The following is a 23,998-nucleotide window of genomic DNA, read 5'->3' as shown; positions in this document are numbered from 1 at the left end:
AGAATCTTTATTATTAAAAGCATTACAGAAATGAACACCTCATTGACAGTGATGTACATGTCTATATTCTAAGCCGAGAATATCTTAAATCGATTCACGTAAAGAAACAGAATCAATGAAAGATGAAAGTGTAATGAAGAAACAAATGAAAATCGACTACACTGACATATAAAATAATAATAAACTTCTTGTTACTCCGTCGAGACAGATTGATTCAATCAGTAAGATGTTGGGATATGTCTGTAAATGGCAGATGGTTCCATAATTGAATACTCATATAACAAAACATGGCAGCTCAGTAATATTGTCTCAGTCGATCAAACGAGCCTTAAGGTCTCATGCATTGAAGTGACAATACATCATCTCTTACGTCAAGTTGTAAGACCAAATAAATCTAGATGGACGTATAGAAACTCGCGATGATACAGCTCTAACAGTGCTTATGTATAGCAATGAATTTCAGTGTCGATTATCTGCTGAAACAAATTCCATTGGATGTTAATGGCAAAATATATATTAACATTGAATGAATATGAACTGATCGCTGAAACTGAACAGTATATGTTTCGATTATTATTTCTACAAGAGTTGCTGTAGGTATTGTGTCAATCCAACCGGGGAAGCTACTGTTTGTTTCCACGTATGTATATCTTCCCTTTGTTTCTTATCACTGTATGGATTTTATAGATACCATATTCCTGAAACACAGCCGATGTGAGTTTAAGTTTTAACTCACTCAATTCTTGTTCTGGTGAGGAGATGTTTGCGAAGGGCTAACATTCCCGAACATGACCATCATAATATACCTGTACCATCAATTTGGCATTTGGTTTACTTCTATATTTAAGCTCAATTAATGTCGTGAATTTATCAAATATCACAACTTGTCTTGTCGATTAAGGATATTTGATGATTATATTTTTAGCATGTCAGAAATTTGACAAAAAGTAACAAAAATGATTTCCATGGGTGTTCAGTGGTTTTCCGAATTAATTGAAATAGTCAAAGATTGGTCGCAGTGACCAAATGACCAAGCAATCGATCACATTTTCTTATAATCAAACTCGAACAATTTTGGAGCAACTGTTTTAGTATTTGAAACACTTGACGATGGAACATATCTTAGAATTTGTCAGGGCCCGAAAACGTGTTTAATTGTCAGAAAAATCAGTTTACTAACTGAAAAGTCAAGACTGAATATTTCTTGACGACTCTGGGAACTTTATGTTTATGTCCTCACTTTAAAATAGCAAGGTGCATTATTTTACATTGCGTGTTAAATTTGCAAATGCAATTTGCGCAGTTTCTACATAAAGCAAAAGACAACAGAGAACTATGTTATACTTATCTGCAATAACAACCTTAACACATACATTGTAAAACTGACCATAAACATACTTCTTTAATTATTGCTCGTTGGTAATGAAATAATTATCAATTGTAAGATTTCGAACACTAATTACCAGCATGTCAGAAATTTGAAATTCATGATGACGAAGTCAATATCTATCGTATCAGGAAATTTGACATTAATTATTTGTATATCCTGATTATGGATATTTGATCTACACTTGTTTGATGATGTCAGTACCAGTCTCTAGGGTATCAGAACATTTCACAAAAATGTTTTCCTTCATGAAGGCTTAATGTTATTGCCAAATGTATCAAACTCAAAATAATATTTGTATTGTATATTTTTTACTTATTTATAGTTTATCTGCACTCGTTTGATGACTGTGAAGTCAATGTAAAGGGAGACGGCCTCTTGCAGAGGTAACCTTCTGGGAACATCGAACAGACTGTCGTCATCGTCGGATATCTGAAAAAGACACAAAAAAATTCAATTTCATTAAAGTGACTGGTCAGCTGTAAAATGAGGCCATACTTTCTCATTACACTGACACTACCAGCACAAATGTATACCTTGAGTATACCTTGAGCACATTTACATCTTTAATTGTTTTCTCAGCGTGAAGGTGGGTAGCACAGTGGTTAAAGCGTTCATTCTTCACTCTGAAGACCTAGGTTCGTTTCCCCACACGAGAACATTGTGTGAAGCCCACTTCCAATGTCCCAAGCTGTTGCTTAAAATCGGCGTGAAAGCAGACTAACTCACTCACTCAGCGCAATTACTATAATCAGAAGGCTATTGAACAATCTATATTTTCAAGACTCACACACTACACCACACCCCCAACCCCCAAACACACACACACACACCCAAACTCACTCACTCACTCAACAGTGGTGTAGTAGCACAGTGGTTATGTGTCATGCCATTATAAAGGTTCTGAGGTTCACCACCGTGATTTAGATTCAGTCCTCCTCATTGACTAAGTTCCTAAACAGATGCTGCAGCACACCTCATTTGCATGTTTGTAGTGTCACATATCCTGCCAGAACCTACCAGAAACTGAGTCTCAGTCATCTTGATTGAGAGGACTGACGTCACTTTTGGTGTGAGCACGGGGTTGAAAAACCTCACTTCAGCTCCCCATGTGAAGGACGCCCCTGCAGTATTGTAGATGATGGTATAGGGCGACCACCGAACAGTCAGATAAAACACAGCCTTATCGTCATCCTTGGCCAACAGAAACATTACAGGGCTGAAAAAGATGCATTTACCAGATATGAAACCATAACTCAAACGTTCTCTGTAATTTGTTTTAGTCTTAGATGAGGTATTGGTTTGTTGGGTCAGCATCGGTCTATGCAACTGAGATATAACAGTCATCAACCAAGTCAGCTGGCCTGATCCTGTTTGTCACCTCTCACAACAAGTATGCTTGCTGAAGGACGACTCTGTGGTGGCTGACTTGAAATGGATGACTTTTTCCCATTAAGGTCACACACTCACATGATTAGAAACATCCACAGGCATTAAAAAACACACTTATTAAAATGTTGACTATTGTACACTTCACAAACACATACCTGTTGACTCCATCTGCGGCTGCCTCCACGACAATCTCCGCACCACTAGACAGGGGAGCAGGAAGAGACGTCCTGAATGCTGGCACCTGTTGTAAAGAAGACAGTGAGCAGGTGTGTGTTACATAACAACTAGACAGGGGAGCAGGAAGAGGCGTCCTGAATGCTGGCACCTCTTGAAAAGAAGACAGTGAGCAGGTGTGTGTTACATAACAACTAGACAGGGGAGCAGGAAGAGACGTCCTGAATGCTGGCACCTGTTGTAAAGAAGACAGTGAGCAGGTGTGTGTTACATAACAACTAGACAGGGAAGCAGGGGGAGACGTCCTGAAAACTGGCACCTGTTGTAAAGAAGACAGTGAGCAGGTGTGTGTTACATAACAACTACACAGGGGTGCAGGAAGAGACGTCCTGAATACTGGCACCTGTTGTAAAGAAGACAGTGAGCAGGTGTGTGTTACATAACAACTACACAGGGGAGCAGGGGGAGAGGTCCTGAATACTGGCACCTGTTGTAAAGAAGACAGTGAGCAGGTGTGTGTTACATAACAACTAGACAGGGGAGCAGGCAGAGACGTCCTGAATACTGGCACCTGTTGTAAAGAAGACAGTGAGCAGGTGTGTGTTAAATAACAACTGGACAGGGAAGCAGGGAGAGGCGTCCTGAGTACTCGCACCTGTTGTAAAGAAGACAGTGAGCAGGTGTGTGTTACATAACAACTAGACAGGGAAGCAGGGAGAGGCGTTCTGAATACTGGCACCTGTTGTAAAGAAGACAGTGAGCAGGTGTGTGTTATGTAACAACTAGACAGGGGAGCAGGCAGAGACGCCCTGATTACTCGCACCTGTTGTAAAGAAGACAGTGAGCAGGTGTGTGTTACATAACAACTAGACAGAGGAACAGGGAGAGGCGTCCTGAATGCTGGCACCTGTTGGAAAGAAGACAGTGAGCAGGTGTGTGTTACATAACAACTAGACAGGGGAGCAGGAAGAGGCGTCCTGTCCTGAATGCTCGTACCTGTTGTAAAGAAGACAGTGAGCAGGTGTGTGTTACATAACAACTAGGTGGGTTAGCAGGGAGATACGTCCTGAATACTCGCACCTGTGGTAAAGAAGACAGTGAGCAGGTGTGTGTTACATAACAACTAGGTGGGTTAGCAGGGAGATACGTCCTGAATACTCGCACCTGTTGTAAAGGAGACAGTGAGCAGGTGTGTGTTACATAACAACTAGGTGGGTTAGCAGGGAGATACGTCCTGAATACTCGCACCTGTGGTAAAGAAGACAGTGAGCAGGTGTGTGTTACATAACAACTACACAGAGGAACAGGGAGAGACGACCTGAATACTGGCACCTGTTGTAAAGAAGACAGTGAGCAGGTGTGTGTTACATAACAACTAGACAGGGGAGCAGGAAGAGGCGTCCTGAATACTCGCTCCTGTTGTAATAAAGACAGTGAGCAGGTGCGTGTTACATAACAACTAGACAGGGATGAGGTACTGAATTATCACACCTGTTTTAAAGAAGACACGTGTTGAATAGCGACTTGGTAATATCATCACCCGATCCCCTTAGTCGCCTCTAAAGACAAACATGGGTTGCTGAAGACCAAATCTTTCTCTGATCTTCACTTGTATTATTAACAGTAAAACGTGAAGTGATGTATGCATGGAAATATGTATAGACATGTGGTAGGTTTCCAGACATGTATCACTGTACCGGGTCAATCCAGAGGGTCTGCATGCACCGTCCTATGTCTAATGGTACGTTGTCATGGAAACATTTGCCTGACGTGGTCGGTAGATAGGAGAATCCGTTGGAGCAGCTGACATCCTCGTGGGTCTGGTTCCTCATCACCGAGAGGGCATTCAGGATCCGGAAGTCGCTGCAGGCAACTAAACACAACACAGATTCCACATCAGTCTTGTCATGAATTCTTGTTGGTAATTCTGACCTGTCAATACAGTGCTGAAACAATAGTAGTAAATAATATTTTGCTGCACAGTGAGATCTTTTACAGCCTGATTCCCAGTTACCTTATCGTTTCAACTTGGAATCAACAGGTTACACGAGGGATGACATTATTTCTGGTTTGGAATGAAAGCACATTTCTAATGCTGTGTCATTTTACAGGAGGACCCACCCCTAAAGCTTGCATGGAAGAAAAGTTCTGGTAAATATTAAATATTCTATACAGGCCTCTCTGTTATTTAAAACTGACGAGCATATGATGATTACCGACATAGCAACATTGGATACAATAATCATATTCCTGTTGCGCCCTAGGTACGCAACTCCCAGTGAATTAGAAGACTTGGCCAACCGTGCTTCAGTTATACATAGTGAATTTGTTCGGTCCAATACATATTGACAAAGCAGTTTACGTGATGTGGGGGGTAATTAATGATAAATAAATCCATAGAGGTCATAAATAATAAACAATAACAACAGAGATGTGTAGTCTATAACTGTTTTTATTGATAATTAGGTTGGGTCTGTTGGGTCTTGAATTAATAAAACTGTAGATGTTGTAGCAAGATATTAATACAATCAACAACGGCCCTAACGAACTCAAAGGGTTAATTTCGTTATAACCACGGTTCGTTTTACGCCTTTGTTATATCTGTCAGTTCAGAGCGTTCGTATTAAACGTAGTTCACTGAACAAAGAGTTAAAGACGTTGTTGGTTTGAACGTGTGACTGATGACACTATTATGTTGTAAAAGACACACAAACATTTTTGACAGGGGACACAGTTTCAATTGATGGATATGGCCAAGCCACTGTTACTTCCAGTGAAGGCGAGGGGAGGTACATCTGTTTCATAGACGGAATTGGCGGTATTATTCAATGTGACAACATGCTTTATCATCAAATACTGGTTTCCAGAGGAGATATCGCTTGTAGAAGATCAAGCCACTACAATTAAGACATTAAGAGACTTTGGCATCTGTCGCATCAAGAAAACACGTCGAGGCTACCGTGGCGGACGTTGTCAACAACGGGGAGGTTTCACGTCTCTCTTCAATGAAACTAAAACACTTAATTGGATCATGTACATACAAGGTACATACTTTGAAGTTTAGCACTATCAACTCAAGATCAGCTAAAACCTATGATTCCTCGACTGATAAGGCTCATAAGAAAGTAAGAATATTTATGGATAACAACTTCTTTATTATATATGATGCTGTTATCCATAAATATTCTTACTTTCATTAGTCACCAACTTCTAAATGCCAATCAAACAGATGATAAGGCTCAGTCATTGTGTGATCTAATTGTAGACAATAACCTTGATGTTCTGGCAGTGAAGGAAACATGGTTACGTAAGGATGACACAGATCAGATTGCCATTGGCAAAATGACTCCTCCTGGATTCAAGTGCATTCAGGTGCCAAGGAATATCAAGAGAGGAGGAGGCGTGGCCATTGTATATAGAAAAACTCTACAGTGTTTAAGGATAAAACTCACAAATTGGGAGTCGTCCTGTGAAGTTCTAGCAGTGACACTATCTGTAGATAATCAATCCATAACCCTGATTGTGGTTTACCGTCCACCTGGGCAAGAAGCAACTTTCATTCAATCTTTCCCTTTGCTGCTTGACAGCATTGTGACACTTCCTGGAAAGTTACTCATGTGCGGTGACTTCAATCTTCATGTTGATATGCCACAGAGGAAAGACGTTGTAAGGTTCAATAATCTTCTTCAATCTCACGGTTTGCACCAGCATGTAAAGGAGCCCACCCACAGCAAAGGACATATTCTGGATCTAGTTATTACTAGAGACAATGAGCTTGACATCACCGATGTCACACTGGACCAGTTAAGTGGGATCACTTTGCCGTTCTGTTCAACACGAACATCATTGACCCCAGGCGAGAAATACAAGAATTAGTGTTCAGAAGATGGAAAACTATCAATATGCCTAGCTTCAAACAAGATCTCGACAATGCCCTGGTACATCATGGGAACAGATCCGCTGATGAAAGTGTTGATCTGTACAATGAGGCATTGAAGGAAACTTTGGATAAGCATGCACCACAGGTATCAAAGAAAGTTACAATACACCAAAATGCCGCTTGGTACAATGACAACATACGCAATGAAAAACAGAAACGCAGAAAACTAGAACGACAAATGAGACCGACTGGACTTTCCATTCACAAACAGTTTTTCAATATCCAAAGGAATATGGTTACCTGTTTGATAGAAAAAACCAAGAGATGCTGTTTTGTTGAGCAGTTAAATGGAGCTTCTAATGTTAAAGAGGTTTATCGACTTTCAAACAAGCTCTTGTTCAAGAAAACAGATAAAGTTCTACCAACCTTTGATGCACTGAATGAACTCGCAAACAAGTTTGCAAAGTACTTCAAAGAGAAAATTCAAGTTATAAGGACATGTTTGGAAAATCTCCAATCTGATACCTCGCCTGCATACAGCGAAGATATAGACTTTTGTGATTTTCCCCACTGGCCTTTTTCGGTGATACAACTGAAAAAGAAGTGGGTGAGATAATTAAGATGAGTCCGGGTAAATCATGTTCCCTAGACCCCGTGCCAACATGGTTCCTAAAGGAGTGCCTTGACTCTGTTGCTCCTATCCTGATGCACACAATAAACACATCTTTCTCAGAAGGATCAATGCCACTGTCAATGAAGGAAGCTCTTGTCAGTCCTCTCATAAAGAAGAGCCAGCTTGACTCTGAGATAATGAAGAACTACAGACCAGTATCTAACCTGTCGTATTTCTCAAAACTCATGGAGCGTGTTGTTGCATCAAGACTCAAAGAGCACATGGAATCAAACTGCTTGTTTGAAGTTATGCAATCTGCATATCGGCAAGGGCACAGCACCGAGACGGCGCTAGTTCGTGTGAAAATGATTTATTGTGTGCTGCTGATTCTACAGGAGGAGCCATCCTAGTTTTACTGGACCTATCCGCTGCGTTTGACACGGTAAACCACGGCATCTTAATCTCCATTCTTGAACGTAGGATCAGGGTCACTGGTCTAGCGTTAAAGTGGATCAGATCGTACTTATCAAACCGACATCAGTCAGTGTGTATTAATGGAGCAATCTCGGCGAAGGAAGAACTTCAATTTGGAGTACCTCAAGGGTCAGTCCTCGGTCCGATTCTGTTTGTCATTTATACATCACCACTTGGAGACATAGGCCGATCACACAACCTTGCTTTTCACTTGTACGCAGACGATACCAAACTCTACCTAGGTTTCAAGCCTCTGCAGTCGTCATCCTGCGATGCAGCATGTTCGGCAATTCAAAATAGTATTGCTGATATCCAAAAATGGATGACCAGACATTTCCTGAAGCTGAATCAAGACAAAACAGAAATGCTCATTCTCTGTTCAAGTTCAGCACGACAAAGGTTGTCTTCAATAAGTTTCGAAATTAATGAGTGTATCATTGAACCAACTGATCATGCTCGCAATCTTGGGGTGATATTTGACAGCACTATTAGCCTTGAAAAGCACGTCAATAAAATGTGCAAGAATGCCTACTATTTCATCCGCAACATAGGCTTAATCAGGAAGTACATCAACCAGCAAACTGCTGCAACATTGATGCAAGCATATGTAGTATCTCGGTTGGACTATTGCAATGCTCTGCTGCAGGGGATTCCAGAATATCTTCTGAGCAAGTTACAGAGAGTCCAGAACTCAGCTGCCCGAGTTGTGACACGCACAAAGAAGACAGAACATATAACACCTGTTCTGATCACATTGCACTGGTTACCCATCCGACAACGTATCCATTACAAAATATTGATACTGATGTTCAAAGCCTTGCACAACATGGCACCAGTTTATCTCTCAGACCTTGTGCAAGAATATCAACCAACACGCCATCAAACGACAACCAGTTGGCATCCATAAACTGGAGTCGTTCATGAAGCGTATGTCAACAGCAGTTGGTCTGTCAAATAACAGAAATCTTACGAATCACAGTGCCCGAAAGCACAACAATGTCCCGCCATAACTATTCTCACATCAGTGATGCACAGCACACCGAGATATCCTCCATTCTCTCAAACTCAAATTCTTCAGTTTCAGGTCAGCTGGCCTCATGTTGTAGCGAAGCAAGGAGGGATGTAAACAAAGCCCCGGCACCCCGACTGTTGCTTGTCCATGACATATGCCTCCAACACTACTTGTGTTTCTAGCAAGAGAAACCACCTCCAGTCAGTATTTGGCTCAAGGTACATGCAGGGGGGTCTTTCACCGTAAATGTCAACAACTTTTCGTCTGACAAGCGTCGTAGACCTGTCATTGAAAGTGACACTGACTCCGAGTGAAGTGTTGCTACCGACATGCTTGGTTTCGGACTGACTTGTGGGGGAGATTTGAAATGTTTGGAAGTTTCTTCTTTGAGAAGTGATAGATAGACCACTAGCGCCCCAAGCAGGACCACCTTCCTTGGGATCAAGGGGACTTACGATGCTTCTGCTTCCTGCAAGATTCCCACGAGGATTTACGCCATCAGTTTGGCCACTCGTGGTTGTATGCAAGACTAACCAGTTTAAAAATATTAAACTTCAATCAAGCAATTAAATCACTAGTCGATGTTATATATTTCCATTACATGATGTCACTGTCACTGGGACACAGAGCATTTTAATATTCTACAACTCTCCACTGACGCAGAGAACATTATAGACAGGTTTGGTGCCTTTTCCTAGGTATATAAGAGGAGCTCACTCTTGACTCTCATCTCACATTACGTCTCAAGTTTTCTTGGACAATTTTGCAGTGAGTAAATAATATTATTTCTGTCTCTATTGACATAATCACCGTTTTTGTATTATACCAAGGTCAAGGGTTCTGTCTTGGAACTTTAAGGACCTCTCCAGTAGACAGCCTGTAAGTGGGGGTGAATGAATCACCCCTGAACAAAGTCATATTATACTTTCACTACAGAATATCAGTAAATTACGTTCAAATCAGATAAATCCGGCATACAGTTGTGTTTTCAAAAAAAACTATTTCCTAATCTGTCAAGCTCGGTTCCACCACATGGAATCAGAATTCACAACTCTGCGCTTTCATATGACCTTACCAACTTTTGCAGATGGTGACACCAGAGGTTGACCTTATCAACGTCTGTCTTCCCCACCCTGGCAGATGGTGACACCAGAGGTTGACCTTACCGACTTCTGTCTTCCCCACCCTGGTAGATGGTGACACCAGAGGTTGACCTTACCGACTTTTGTCTTCCCCACCTGGCAGATGGTGACAACAGAGGTTGACCTTACCGACTTCTGTCTTCGCCACCTGGTAGATGGTGACACCAGAGGTTGACCTTACCAACTTTTGTTTTCCCCACCTGGCAGATGGTGACACCAGAGGTTGGCCTTACCGACTTTTGTCTTCCCCACCCTGGCAGATGGTGAGACCAGAGGTTGACCTTACCAACTTTTCTCTTCCCCACCTGGCAGGTGGTGAGACCAGAGGTTGACCTTACCAACTTTCCTCTTCCCCACCCTGGCAGATGGTGAGACCAGAGGTTGACCTTACCGACTTCTGTCTTACCCACCCTGGCAGATGGTGACACCAGAAGTTAACCTTACCAACTTTTGTCTTCCCCACCTGGCAGATGGTGACACCAGAGGTTGACCTTACCGACTTCTGTCTTACCCACCCTGGTAGATGGTGACACCAGAGGTTGACCTCACCGACTTCTGTCTTCCCCACCTGGTAGATGGTGACACCAGAGGTTGACCTTACCGACTTTTGTCTTCCCCACCCTGGCAGATGGTAACACCAGAGGTTGACCTTACCGACTTTTGTCTTCCCCACCCTGGCAGATGGTGACACCAGAGGTTGGCCTTACCGACTTTTGTCTTCCCCACCCTGGCAGATGGTGACAACAGAGGTTGACCTTACCAACCTTTGTCTTCCCCACCTGGCAGATGGTGACACCAGAGGTTGACCTTACCGACTTTTGTCTTCCCCACCCTGGCAGATGGTAACACCAGAGGTTGACCTTACCGACTTTTGTCTTCCCCACCCTGGCAGATGGTGAGACCAGAGGTTGGCCTTACCGACTTTTGTCTTCCCCACCTTGGCAGATGGTGACACCAGAGGTTGACCTTACCGACTTTTGTCTTCCCCACCTGGCAGATGGCGAGACCAGAGGTTGACCTTACCGACTTTTGTCTTCCCCACCTGGCAGATGGTGACACCAGAGGTTGACCTTACCGACTTCTGACTTCCCCACCCTGGCAGATGGCGAGACCAGAGGTTGACCTTACCGACTTTTGTCTTCCCCACCCTGGCAGAGGGTGACACCAGAGGTTGGCCTTACCGACTTTTGTCTTCCCCACCCTGGCAGATGGTGAGACCAGAGGTTGACCTTACCAACTTTTGTCTTCCCCACCCTGGCAGATGGTGACACCAGAGGTTGGCCTTACCGACTTTTGTCTTCCCCACCCTGGCAGATGGTGAGACCAGAGGTTGACCTTACCAACTTTTGTCTTCCCCACCCTGGCAGATGGTGACACCAGAGGTTGACCTTACCGACTTTTGTCTTCCCCACCCTGAGAGATGGTGACAACAGAGGTTGACCTTACCGACTTCTGTCTTCCCCACCCTGGCAGATGGTGACACCAGAGGTTGACCTTACCGACTTTTGTCTTCCCCACCTGGCAGAGGGTGACACCAGAGGTTGACCTCACCGACTTTTCTCTTCCCCACCTGGCAGATGGTGAGACCACAGGTTGACCTCACCGACTTTTGTCTTCCCCACCGGGGCAGATGGTGACACCAGAGGTTGACCTCATCGACTTTTGTCTTCCCCACCTGGCAGATGGTGACACCAGAGGTTGACCTCACCGACTTCTGTCTTCCCCACCCTGGCAGTTGGTGAGACCAGACGTTGACCTTACCGACTTTTGTCTTCCCCACCCTGGTAGATGGTGACACCAGAGGTTGACCTTACCGACTTCTGTCTTCCCCACCCTGGCAGTTGGTGAGACCAGACGTTGACCTTACCGACTTCTGTCTTCCCCACCCTGGCAGATAGTGACACCAGAGGTTGACCTTACCGACTTCTGTCTTACCCACCCTGGCAGATGGTGACACCAGAAGTTAACCTTACCAACTTTTGTCTTCCCCACCTGGCAGATGGTGACACCAGAGGTTGACCTTACCGACTTCTATCTTCCCCACCCTGGCAGATGCTGACAACAGAGGTTGACCTTACCGACTTCTGTCTTCCCCACCCTGGTAGATGGTGACAACAGAGGTTGACCTTCCCGACTTTTGTCTTCCCCACCCTGGCAGATGGTGACACCAGAGGTTGACCTTACCGACTTTTGTCTTCCCCACCCTGGCAGATGGTGACACCAGAGGTTGACCTTACCGACTTTTGTCTTCCCCACCTGGCAGAGGGTGACACCAGAGGTTGACCTTACCGACTTTTGTCTTCCCCACCTGGCAGAGGGTGACACCAGAGGTTGACCTTACCGACTTTTGTCTTCCCCACCCTGGTAGATGGTGAGACCACATGTCGATCTTACCCTCACCATACTCAAAAAGTCTTAAACAAATCCTTTGGCATTCCACCAGGAATACAACCAGTTGCGTTCCAAGTATATAACAACTGAGAGGGACTCACATTATGAAACAACAAATCTGAAAACCTTTTCCCATTGCATCTGCATCTCAATGAGAGAAAATGATGTATATCATAAATTGTAACTGTGTTATGGGTAAGATAAATTGCTTATTTTAAATTATTTTCTGTTTGTCAATAATAGTGTAATGAATAAATATATATTTCAAGAAACTCATTTAAACATTGTGTTTAAAATGTGTAAGAATGTTCAGAACTATATGGGTGAAATAACGTTCATACAACGTAACATTTTGACTCACAAACACACTCATTTTTGCTGCCATTGTCATACCTTTGCAGTAGTTTGTATTAATTTATAAACTTTGAATACAATGGTTGATTGTATTTCATTCTTTTGTTGTTTGTTGGTATGAAACTGGGTTCTTTTACTAACAGATTTAACTACTGCATTAGTTTCAACTTGGGAATCAATATAATACGTGAAGCATTGAAATAATTAATTCGATTTGACGACTATAGTGTTTCAGGTTGGATGATCAACACCATTATTTCTACCGTAATCGATGCAGATACTTACTCTTTTATGAAGCGAAAAAGTTACGGGAACATCCTAATGGATAGAGATATGTCTTAATTGACGAATTTTCGAGATAAGATACTTAAATTTTGCTCTTCAACAATCTGATCTTCAGGCACTCTACGACCAGTTCCTAAACTCCTGCATGACTGTTTTGATTTTTCCATCACAAGGGATCAATATTTCCTATCATCATCAATGAAGGTTCTTTGTAATAGTATTGGTTCACATTTAATCATTGCTTATTTAAAGGAAATTGAAATAAATCGAGAGATTGTGATCAACCCAAATTGTTCTTGACTATGCCCTTGATGGGGGCTGAAGTACCATACCATTATCGCCCTACCTAGTGGGTATGTAAGACCATGTCTCTTAAGATATGTTTGTGTCTACCATTTTTTAAATCGAAGTATATTTGTTCTTTTAAGTGACAGCTTAATTCGAGTACGATCGCTGAGTACGTTAATATCGTAACTCACTCACCCCCTCGCTTTGTAATTACAATGTGTTATTTAACGCAGTCGACAAGTCAATGAGTTAAAATGTTACATTGCAGTGGCAAAATTACAGTAATGTAGCAATGAAATCAGAAAGATATGTTTTCCCGCGTGGGCGGGTATCTCATTGTTAACGAATTGAGGGAAGTTGACCAATATAATGTGAATGACGAATTGCAAGTATTAACTTTTGTGCTATGACTTTTTTCTGTTTGTAAATAAAAAGCATTGAATAAATATGTTGTTTTTGTTTTTTAAAAACCCTGATCAGTTAAACTTTGTACTTAAAATGTTCATTTATGCAGACCTGGTCTCGTCGCTACATACGAAGGGGCAAGAACCAGCACGGAAAGGTCGTTATCGATAGATTTGTCTTGTATTATTACACCAACTTCTAAATGCCCTTGAAGAATGTCGTCGCTGTATGGCTGAAATAATGCCGATGCGATGTAAAACGCAACAACTCAACTCATTTCATATAGCAATGAAAACAATATATTCATATTTAAAGGTGTGTCGATCAAGGACAACTAGACTGTGGTGTATGTCATAGTTTAGAATAACTCAAAACAAATGACAGTTATATAACCCCCCTTAATTAATACCTATGAAAGACCAGTAACCAAACTGAGACCACCTTACTGGGGATCATGAGGACTTACAGAGCCCTTCCTTCCTGTGTCACTTCCCAGCAGCATTTAGACCGACCCTCACGTTGATCAATGATGGACTTACTAGAGACTGTCATTGGACAAACCCTTAATACAGTTGTAGCTTCCAGAATGGAACCTCCATCAATAACCACAGATCATAATATTTTAGTTACTTTACAACACACGCAAGCTAATCAAAATTTGTCTAGTGGTTCTCTTTCTTTGACGAAGCAAACATTTTAGGAACTTTGATTAAACATTCCCACTTTTAAAATCAACAACAAAATGGACCCATCTATTGATTCATTTAGAACCCTGAACATTTATCAATATCTATTCCAAAGAAAGAGAGTACAAAAAGCTGTCTTGCACTCACTGGACATCACATAATTCGTTGTAGTAAAAAATGTAAGTAATAAAAATCGGTCATTCACAGGTCTCAAATTTAACTGGTTCTCGAGGAACCATAAGATAAAGGGACAAACTCTGTTCCTTCGTGCCATGGAATGATTAAACTTCCATGAAGCCATAGTTCCCGTCTACCTTTCTCTGCCTTTAATTTTGAAGGTTGAACTGACATATTAGTGAGTTAAAAAGTAAAATTGTCAGCCATATAGCGACATTGGCATATAAGACCTTCACTGATTGAATACTCTTTTCTGAATGTTTTTGTTTTTCAAAGAACAACCTTTTAAATAATAAATGGACAAACACACATGTAACGAAACTGCACCAAGAGAAAAACGTGTACTGTCGTCATGCATTGTTGAATTGATTGTGAACTTCTGTTATTATGCTCGATGACAGATGCTCATGGTGTTATCACTGGATTGTCTGGTCCAGATTCAAATATTTACAGGCTGCCATCATATAGCTGGAATACTGGAGTACGAAGGAGCACGGTCTTATAACAAGCCAAGATTATCTGTCACGAAGCGAATATCAGTGACTGGCATAAGGCAATAGATACTTACCTGTATAATACTGCCAGCCTGCCTCTTGTTCACCCCCAGTGATGACGGATGAATAGTACAACCGGCAACGTTGAGACGCTGGATTGTGCAGTACCATGTTGCACTGCAGATCATGGAAACTCCACCACAAGCATGCAGCTTTGTCATAAACACTGCGTTCAGTGATGAAGGTGTCATTGAACATTTGTCCGTCCAAACTTCCATGATGGTTAAATGTCAAAATGTGACATGACTGTACACCTGAGCTGTAAGTCATGGTGATGGCGAGAGCTAGCTGAACAAATTCCCACGCAACCATCCTCATGCTGCAAGTTTCTAGAATAGTGATCAGTAGTTAGAGAACGGGAGAATATTAACAGCTCAATGTGTTAATTGGTGGTATGACGCCAGTATTGAGTACACGCTCGGTTGCCTTGTAAACATGTTTATTGGCTCTGTTCACCGACCAATCACTGACAAAGTTTTCCTGTGACAATCTTTAAGGAGCGGCCGTTTGAGATATGAATTATATATTATAACACAATGCCATTTAGAAAGTGGTCAAATGGAACATATGTTATATTTGGGATTGTACTTTCGTAGTGGGACTCAACCCAACAAAAAGCACTAGAATCTGTACTTTACTAAGAAAGTGTATCTGACCATAACTTCTAAATGGCATTGTGTAATCACAGCTTTTGGCCGTCGGAGCCAGGCCAAAGTACTCTTATCACATGTACACAAGTCCGCTCTGGACTACCAGTTGTGCGACTTCCATTTTTGTGGAAGTCGCGGTGGCTGAGCGGGTTAGGCGACTGACTTTGTGTACTGGCGATTAGGTGCCTGACTCAGAGGGTGTGGGTTCGTATCCCGGATGGGACTCAACCCAACAAAACGTTCTAGAATCTGTATTTTACTAAGAAAGTGTAATCCGAAATATAACATATGTTACATGAATTATATAGTTTACATTAATGAAAGAACGGAAGACAGCTCGTCACCATGTTTGGCATCAATGTCAGGAAGTTCGATTATCATATCGATTCATTACAGCCTTGCGCAAACAACTGTGGTAAACAACTTGCAAGTTACTATTCGGTCTGTTTGAGTGAGTGAGTGAGTTACGTTTTACGCCGCTTTAAGCGATGTTCCAGCAATATCACGGCGGGGGACACCAGAAATGGGCTTCACACATTTTACCCATGTGGTGAATCGAACCCGGGTCTTCGGCGTGACGAGCGAACGCTTTAACCACTAGGCTACCCCACCGCCCCCCGGTCTGTTTCAAGTAGCTAACACAAAATGGAACGCACGATTAATATTTTTATTTCTGACTCCCTGTTACAGAAACTGATCAGGCACTCATGGTAGCGTCTGGACAAAGAGTAGAGAAATACATCGATTTGTTTTAAAAAGAGGGCGCAAATACTAGAAGACACACACGCACGCGCGCGTACACACAGACACAGAGTGAGTGAGAAAGAGAGGGAGAAAAAGAGAGAGAGAGAAACAACAACATGAAAATACAAACACACACTTCAGTAAACAATTTAAAGACATTCAGTATTTAATTATTGTGATTCATCAACAAAGTTAGCCACAGCATGTTAGGACATTTATTTTATATAAAACGTGGCTTGTTCACTTTGGATACATGGTGTAAATATAGGGTGACAAGCAAGTAAGACTAAGAGTTATTCTCAAATGTTTACATTTACATCTAGTCAGTGAGTGAGTGAGTGAATATTGCCTACCGCCGCATCAGCGGACATATATATCTAAACAGAATTACATAACATACAACCACGTGTTACAATATGTCCCAAGAGTTACTGAAGTAGATTATCATACAAACAAAGTACACACACACACTCACACACATACACACATACACACACACACACACACACACACACACACACACACACACACACACACACACAAAACCGTAAATAAAGTAAGGACATTCAATATTTAATTATTGTGATTCATCACAGCAAACACACGCACACGCATGTGCACATATTCATTCAGTTTCTGTACTGATCCATAGAGGGGCTGTAAGGTGAACTTTCTGCTAAGAGTCACTAAAGACATTCATAACACAACAGATCATTATAGCGATTCATCAGCAGAACCATGAAGTCACAACATGTTACAATATCTAGTTTATGTAAAGCTTGGCTTGATTCACTTGGGATACATGGTGGAATATTGGGCATCAAGTAAGTAAGACTGAGAGTTATTATCAAATGTTACAGTTATATCTAGTGAGTGTGTGAGTGAGTGAGTGAGTAAATACTGCCTAACGCGGCATCAACAGAACATTTATATCTAAACAGAATTACATAACATACAGCCACGTGTTACAATATGCTCCAACAGTTACTGAAGCAGAGATATGCTGTTTGTCATACAGGCAAACCAAAAATGCAATGTAATTTTTAGTACATGTTATCAGGTGAAATAATAAGCTTTCCTTCAGGAGGGCTGTTATCATATATTTAATTATGAATCGACATACAAATGCCATTACAATGAGTACAAATGTATTTCTCACATAAGAGATCCTGAAACATTGAAAAGAAATTATAGTTTGTAGACATCAGGACACTAAAATGAACAATTCACAGTTATTACCAATAATGTAGATATATACTTAAGTGTCTGGATACTGGGCATGTCTTGGGTACAAAGGGAGCATATATATACAATGTAATATCTGAATAGGTCTATGTACAATATCATATCAGTTCTGTCTGTAACTGTACAATGAATATATTAACAATCTGTACAATGGTCGACCAGTCAAATTGTCTATCAAAGTTAACTCACAACTTCTTTATTGCCATGACAAAATGGGAAGAAAGAGAAATATCCTTCTCCGACTCCCACACTCCCAAGAGTACACAGACAAAGTTATGAATGGAAATCGACAGAAGGACGGACTGACAGAAAAGCAGACAAACAGACAGACAGACAGACAGACAGACGTCGGGTTGTATCTTTTCTGACTCCAAGAACACATCGATATGTACACATATGCCGTTTGACAACGTGCAAAGAATGAGAAATGTTATGAACGGAATTCGACAGTCAGACAGACAGACAGACAGACAGAGACAGGCAGAGGGACATAAGGCAGATGTCAGGTTGTGAGCCATCTTAACACATCAGTTACATCTACATGCGTAACCGAAAATAAGTTTACCTACTACCATTTGCATTATATTATATTACATGTATATATTCCATGATCAACATGAACAAAGATCTGGTAACAAGCAAATAAGCATGTCTTAAATAAGCATGTAATAACTGAGATGTGAATTATTTACAATATCCTAGATTTGAAACCAGAAAGTATAGTCAATGCATTGTGTCAAATATTTAGTGAACAGATGAAATACGAGTCCCTCAGTTCATCGTATTCTCCAGGAATGAACAAACTATGTCAAACAATTACATAGACATCTATGTACATATCTACAGAATCTGAATATAGACCAAGAGTTGCTACCCACAGCCGCCAAAGAAAGCATGCGTTGGCATGCAAAAAAACAATCCAGTAATCACTGAATGTGAATTATTTTCGTTATAAAACATTTGCAACCATCACATATTGTCAATACATAATGTCATATATTTAGTGAACATCTGTAATGTCTTTTATCAGTATTTCTCCAGGAATGAACAAACTGTGTCAGACAATTACATAGACATCTATTTACATATCTACAACATCTGATTAAAAGGCAATAGTTGGTATCCATAGCAACGAAGGAACATGTCTTGGCATGAAATAAACATTTAGTAATTCCTGAATGTACATCATTTTTCACAGTGTGCCATTTGCAACAAGCAATATAGTAAATGCATATTTAAATCACAAGGATTAATGGGTGGACAAGATTTAACATATATTTGTAAAATTGAAATGATATAGATTTCTGTTAACAGTTCATATTTGGATGCGGTGGTTCCTGGGAACTTTGACGTCATATTGAACATCTTCACCGACCTGTTTCCATCCATGCACTTATTTATTGCTCACAAGTTTAATGCATATTTAAATGGCAAGGAGTAAAACAACACATGTAATGCAGCACCTATGTACTGCAGCATTATGTACTGTCTCAAAATGATATCGACATTTATTTACATATCTACAAGATCTGATTACAATTGGAACCAATAGCTGTGGAACACCGATAAGTCAGGTGTCAAATACAAGAAGGTGTTATCTTCCAAACATTCACTTGAGACAATGGGCATATTCAAATTGTATGCTGAGACGCTTTGAAAAAGCATACCAGATTCTTTGTTGTTATTTCACATATTTGACCTCACAAACATCAGATTGTTCAGCTTCTTGAGGCATAAGATCATCAAAATCAACAATGCCGTATTACAGGTTTCATTTGAAGCGTCATCTGCTGTGACAAAATTCCTTTGCTGTTTTCTTGTTCATACTTATTATGCATTTTCACAGTGTATCAGTATATTTAAGAATTCAATCTTTGATGCCCAGGATGATCCTTGACATTTTTTAGTTTTTAGGAAAGTCCATCAGCTGTCGAAACTTTTTTCAAATCTTTCTCATTCCCGAGAATTCCCTGACTTATTCCTCAGGTATTCCACAATGGCATTGCTTTGTCCTCTCTGAGCCAGAGTAAGGATGCATTCGCTTGTGTCTGAGACCAGAGAGAGATCTGCCTTGTGGTCCACCAGCAGCTGGAAGACATCCCAATGTCCACACACAGCCGCCATCATCACCGGTGTCCAGTTGTACCGACCTCTGACATTGATGTCAAAGGTCAGGAGCAGATACTCCACACATTGTCTGTTGGCTCCGCGACAAGCCAGATGAAGCAGACTATCTCCAAACTGGTCTGTTTGAACCAAATCAGAACTGTTGTCATAGCAAACTTTCAACATTTCAAAAGATCCTGTCACTACGGATCTCATCAGTATTGTCCAAGGGGTGTGCTTCTTCACATATTGTCCATCAGGTGATAATCGTTCTATGATTTGTCTACATCCTCCCTGAAGGGCGAGAGTGCACAAATCATCTCCAGTCTTATCAACCAGTGCCAGATCTGCACCCTGTCGTCTGAGGTAGTCAAACACTGCAGAATTTCCAAATATAGATGCTACCATTGCAGGAGTCCACCCAAATGTGTCTCTGTCATCAATATTAAACCATGGACACACATGTTTCACCATACCAAGATGTCCACCCATACAAGCAACGTGTAGCAGGCTATTACCCATATTGTCCACTATCTTGACGTCAGCGTTTTGGGACACAAGGAAGTCAACTGCGGGAATTTGACCACCTCTAGCTGCCTCCAGAAGCGGTGTGCGACCGAACAAACCTCTTGTGTCAATGTCAAAATCACCAATGACATCTTCAACAATCAACATGTTGCCACCTCTACATGCTGTGTGTAGTGATGTGTGATTATCATCACCTACACATACACAGTTACCTCCATGTTTCAGAAGAAGTTCCCAAACATTTTGATTTCCAGGGAAAGCTGCATACATCAAAGGTGTACAACCCAGTGCTCCCCGACAATTAATGTCAAACAGTGGAAGCAGAGCTTCTACAATGGGACTATTTCCACTTTCACATGCCACATGAAGGATAGTGTCATTGTTGTCATTTCTTATTGTGAGATCAGTTTCCATTGACACGAGTAGATCGAAAACATCCTTATTCCCATACAAAGCTGATGTCATCGCTGGTGTAAATCCCACCTCTCCACGACAATTAATGTCAAACAGTGGAAGCAGAGCTTCTACAATGGGACTATTTCCACCTTGACATGCCACGTGAAGGATGGCGTCATTGTTGTCATTTCTTATTGTGAGATCAGCTCCCTTTGACACGAGCAGGTCAAAAACATCCTTCTTCCCATACAAAGCTGATGTCATCGTTGGTGTAAATCCCACCTGTCCACGACAATTAATGTCAAACAGTGGAAGCAGATCTTCTACAATGGGACTTTTTCCACTTTCACATGCCACATGAAGGATGGTGTCATTGTTGTCATTTCTTAATGTGAGATCAGCTCCCTTTGACACGAGCAGGTCGAAAACATCCTTCTTCCCATACAAAGCTGATGTCATCGCTGGTGTAAATCCCACCTCTCCAAGACAATTAATGTCAAATAGTGGTAGCAGAGCTTCTACAATGGGACTATTTCCACCTTCCACATGCCACATGAAGGATGGTGTCATTGTTGTCATTTCTTAATGTGAGATCAGCTCCCTTTGACACGAGCAGGTCAAAAACATCCTTCTTCACATACAAAGCTGATGTCATCGCTGGTGTAAATCCCAACTCTCCACGACAATTAATGTCAAACAGTGGTAGCAGAGTTCTACAATGGGATTATTTTCACCTCGACATGCCACATGAAGGATGGTGTCATTGTTGTCATTTCTTATTGTGAGATCAGCTCCCTTTGACACGAGCTGATCGAAAACATCCTTCTTCCCATACAAAGCTGATGTCATCGCTGGTGTAAATCCCACCTGTCCACGACAATTAATGTCAAACAGTGGAAGCAGATCTTCTACAATGGGACTATTTCCACCTCGACATGCAACATGAAGGATGGTGTCATTGTTGTCATTTCTTATTGTGAGATCAGCTCCCTTTGACACGAGCAGGTCAAAAACATCCTTCTTCCCATACAGAGCTGCTATCATCGCTGGTGTAAATCCCACCTCTCCACGACAATTAATGTCAAACAGTGGAAGCAGAGCTTCTACAATGGGACAATTTCCACCTCGACATGCTACATGAAGGATGGTGTGATTGTTGTCATTTCTTATTGTGAGATCAGCTCCCTTTGACATGAGCAAATCGAAAACATCTTTCTTCCCATACAAAGCTGATGTCATCGCTGGTGTAAATCCCACCTGTCCATGACAATTAATGTCAATCAGTGGAAGCAGAGCTTCTACAATGGGACTATTTCCACCTCGACATGCCACATGAAGGATGGCGTCATTGTTGTCATTTCTTATTGTGAGATCAGCTCCCTTTGACACGAGCAGGTCAAAAACATCCTTCTTCCCATACAAAGCTGCTATCATCGCTGATGTAAATCCCATCTGTCCACGACAATTAATGTCAAACAGTGGTAGCAGAGCTTCTACAATGGGACTATTTCCACCTTGACATGCCACATGAAGAATGGTGTGTTTGTTGTCAGCTCTTATTGTGAGATCAGCTCCCTTTGACATGAGCAGATTGAAAACATCTTTCTTCCCATACAAAGCTGATGTCATCGCTGGTGTAAATCCCACCTCTCCACGGCAATTAATGTCAAACAGTGGAAACAGAGCTTCTACAATGGGACTCTTTCCTCCTCGACATGCCACATGAAGGATGGTGTGATTGTTGTCATTTCTTATTGTGAGATCAGCTCCCTTTGACACGAGCTCATCGAAAACATCCTTCTTCCCATACAAAGCTGATGTCATCGCTGGTGTAAATCCCACCTGTCCACGACAATTAATGTCAAACAGTGGAAGCAGAGCTTCTACAAAGGGATTATTTCCACTTTCACATGCCACATGAAGGATAGTGTCATTCTTCTCACTTCTTATTGTGAGATCAGCTCCCTTTGACACGAGCAGGTCAAAAACATCCTTCTTCCCATACAAAGCCGCTATCATCGCTGGTGTACGTCCCACCTGTCCACGACAATTAATGTCAAACAGTGGTAGCAGAGATTCTACAATGGGACTATTTCCACCTTGACATGCCACATGAAGGATGGTGTGTTTCTTGTCAACTCTTATTGTGAGATCAGCTCCCTTTGACACGAGCAGGTCAAAAACATCCTTCTTCCCATACAAAGCTGCTATCATCGCTGGTGTAAGTCCCACCTGTCCACGACAATTAATGTCAAACAGTGGTAGCAGAGATTCTACAATGGGACAATTTCCACCTTGACATGCCACGTGAAGGATGGTGTGTTTCTTGTCAACTCTTATTGTGAGATCAGCTCCCTTTGACACGAGCAGGTCAAAAACATCCTTCTTCCCATACAAAGCTGATGTCATCGCTGGTGTAAATCCCAACTGTCCACGACAATTAATGTCAATCAGTGGAAGCAGGTCTTCTACAATGGAACTATTTCCACCTTGACATGCAACATGAAGGATGGTGTCATTGTTGTCATGTCTTATTGTGAGATCAGTTCCCTTTGACACGAGCAGGTCAAAAACATCCTTCTTCCCATACAAAGCTGATGGCATCGCTGATGTAAATCCCATCTGTCCACGACAATTAATGTCAAACAGTGGAAGCAGAGCTTCTACAATGGGACTATTTCCACCTTGACATGCCACATGAAGAATGGTGTGTTTCTTGTCAGCTCTTATTGTGAGATCAGCTCCCTTTGACACGAGCAGATTGAAAACATCTTTCTTCCCATACAAAGCTGATGTCATCGCTGGTGTAAATCCCATCTGTCCACGACAATTAATGTCAAACAGTGGAAGCAGATCTTCTACAATGGGACTATTTCCACTTTCACATGCCACATGAAGGATAGTGTCATTCTTCTCACTTCTTATTGTGAGATCAGCTCCCTTTGACACGAGCAGGTCAAAAACATCCTTCTTCCCATACAAAGCTGATGTCATCGTTGGTGTAAATCCCACCTGTCCACGACAATTAATGTCAAACAGTGGAAGCAGATCTTCTACAATGGGACTTTTTCCACTTTCACATGCCACATGAAGGATGGTGTCATTGTTGTCATTT

General features: G+C 41.7%; 3 protein-coding genes across 3 annotated transcripts; all 3 read right to left on the bottom strand.

Moving 5' to 3' along the window:
- Nucleotides 1-436: 436 nt before the first annotated feature.
- LOC124268071 lies at nucleotides 437-15,813 on the bottom strand. Its single transcript, XM_046703093.1, has 5 exons — nucleotides 15,229-15,813; nucleotides 4,651-4,826; nucleotides 2,935-3,020; nucleotides 2,408-2,606; nucleotides 437-1,819 (listed from the first exon to the last, which is right to left on the bottom strand). The coding sequence occupies exons 1-5, from the start codon at nucleotides 15,530-15,532 to the stop codon at nucleotides 1,703-1,705; spliced, it is 882 nt and encodes a 293-aa protein (XP_046559049.1). The 5' UTR covers nucleotides 15,533-15,813; the 3' UTR covers nucleotides 437-1,702.
- Nucleotides 15,814-19,806: 3,993 nt separating this feature from the next.
- LOC124268118 (ankyrin repeat domain-containing protein 17-like) lies at nucleotides 19,807-20,634 on the bottom strand. The gene has a single exon (XM_046703142.1). It carries the CDS (start codon nucleotides 20,632-20,634, stop codon nucleotides 19,807-19,809), a length of 828 nt encoding a protein of 275 aa, XP_046559098.1.
- Nucleotides 20,635-21,534: 900 nt separating this feature from the next.
- On the bottom strand, nucleotides 21,535-22,987 carry LOC124268112 (ankyrin-3-like). Its single transcript, XM_046703134.1, has one exon. It carries the CDS (start codon nucleotides 22,900-22,902, stop codon nucleotides 21,535-21,537), a length of 1,368 nt encoding a protein of 455 aa, XP_046559090.1. The 5' UTR covers nucleotides 22,903-22,987.
- Nucleotides 22,988-23,998: the final 1,011 nt, after the last annotated feature.

The sequence above is a fragment of the Haliotis rubra genome, unplaced genomic scaffold (genome assembly GCF_003918875.1).
Source record: "Haliotis rubra isolate DU_JTF1 unplaced genomic scaffold, ASM391887v1 Scf1008, whole genome shotgun sequence".
Classification (NCBI taxonomy): domain Eukaryota; kingdom Metazoa; phylum Mollusca; class Gastropoda; order Lepetellida; family Haliotidae; genus Haliotis; species Haliotis rubra.
This window is presented reverse-complemented; position numbering and strand designations above follow the sequence as displayed.

Coding starts and splice junctions, on each gene's coding strand:
- LOC124268071 (XM_046703093.1), bottom strand. CDS start 15,532: ATGAGGATGGTTGCGTGGGAATTTGTTCAGCTAGCTCTCGCCATCACC. Junction 4,827..15,228: donor AGGCTGGCAGTATTATACAG/GTAAGTATCTAT, acceptor TGTTGTGTTTAG/TTGCCTGCAGCGACTTCCGG. Junction 3,021..4,650: donor AGACCCTCTGGATTGACCCG/GTACAGTGATAC, acceptor TCTTTACAACAG/GTGCCAGCATTCAGGACGTC.
- LOC124268118 (XM_046703142.1), bottom strand. CDS start 20,634: ATGTTGATTGTTGAAGATGTCATTGGTGATTTTGACATTGACACAAGA.
- LOC124268112 (XM_046703134.1), bottom strand. CDS start 22,902: ATGATAGCGGCTTTGTATGGGAAGAAGGATGTTTTTGACCTGCTCGTG.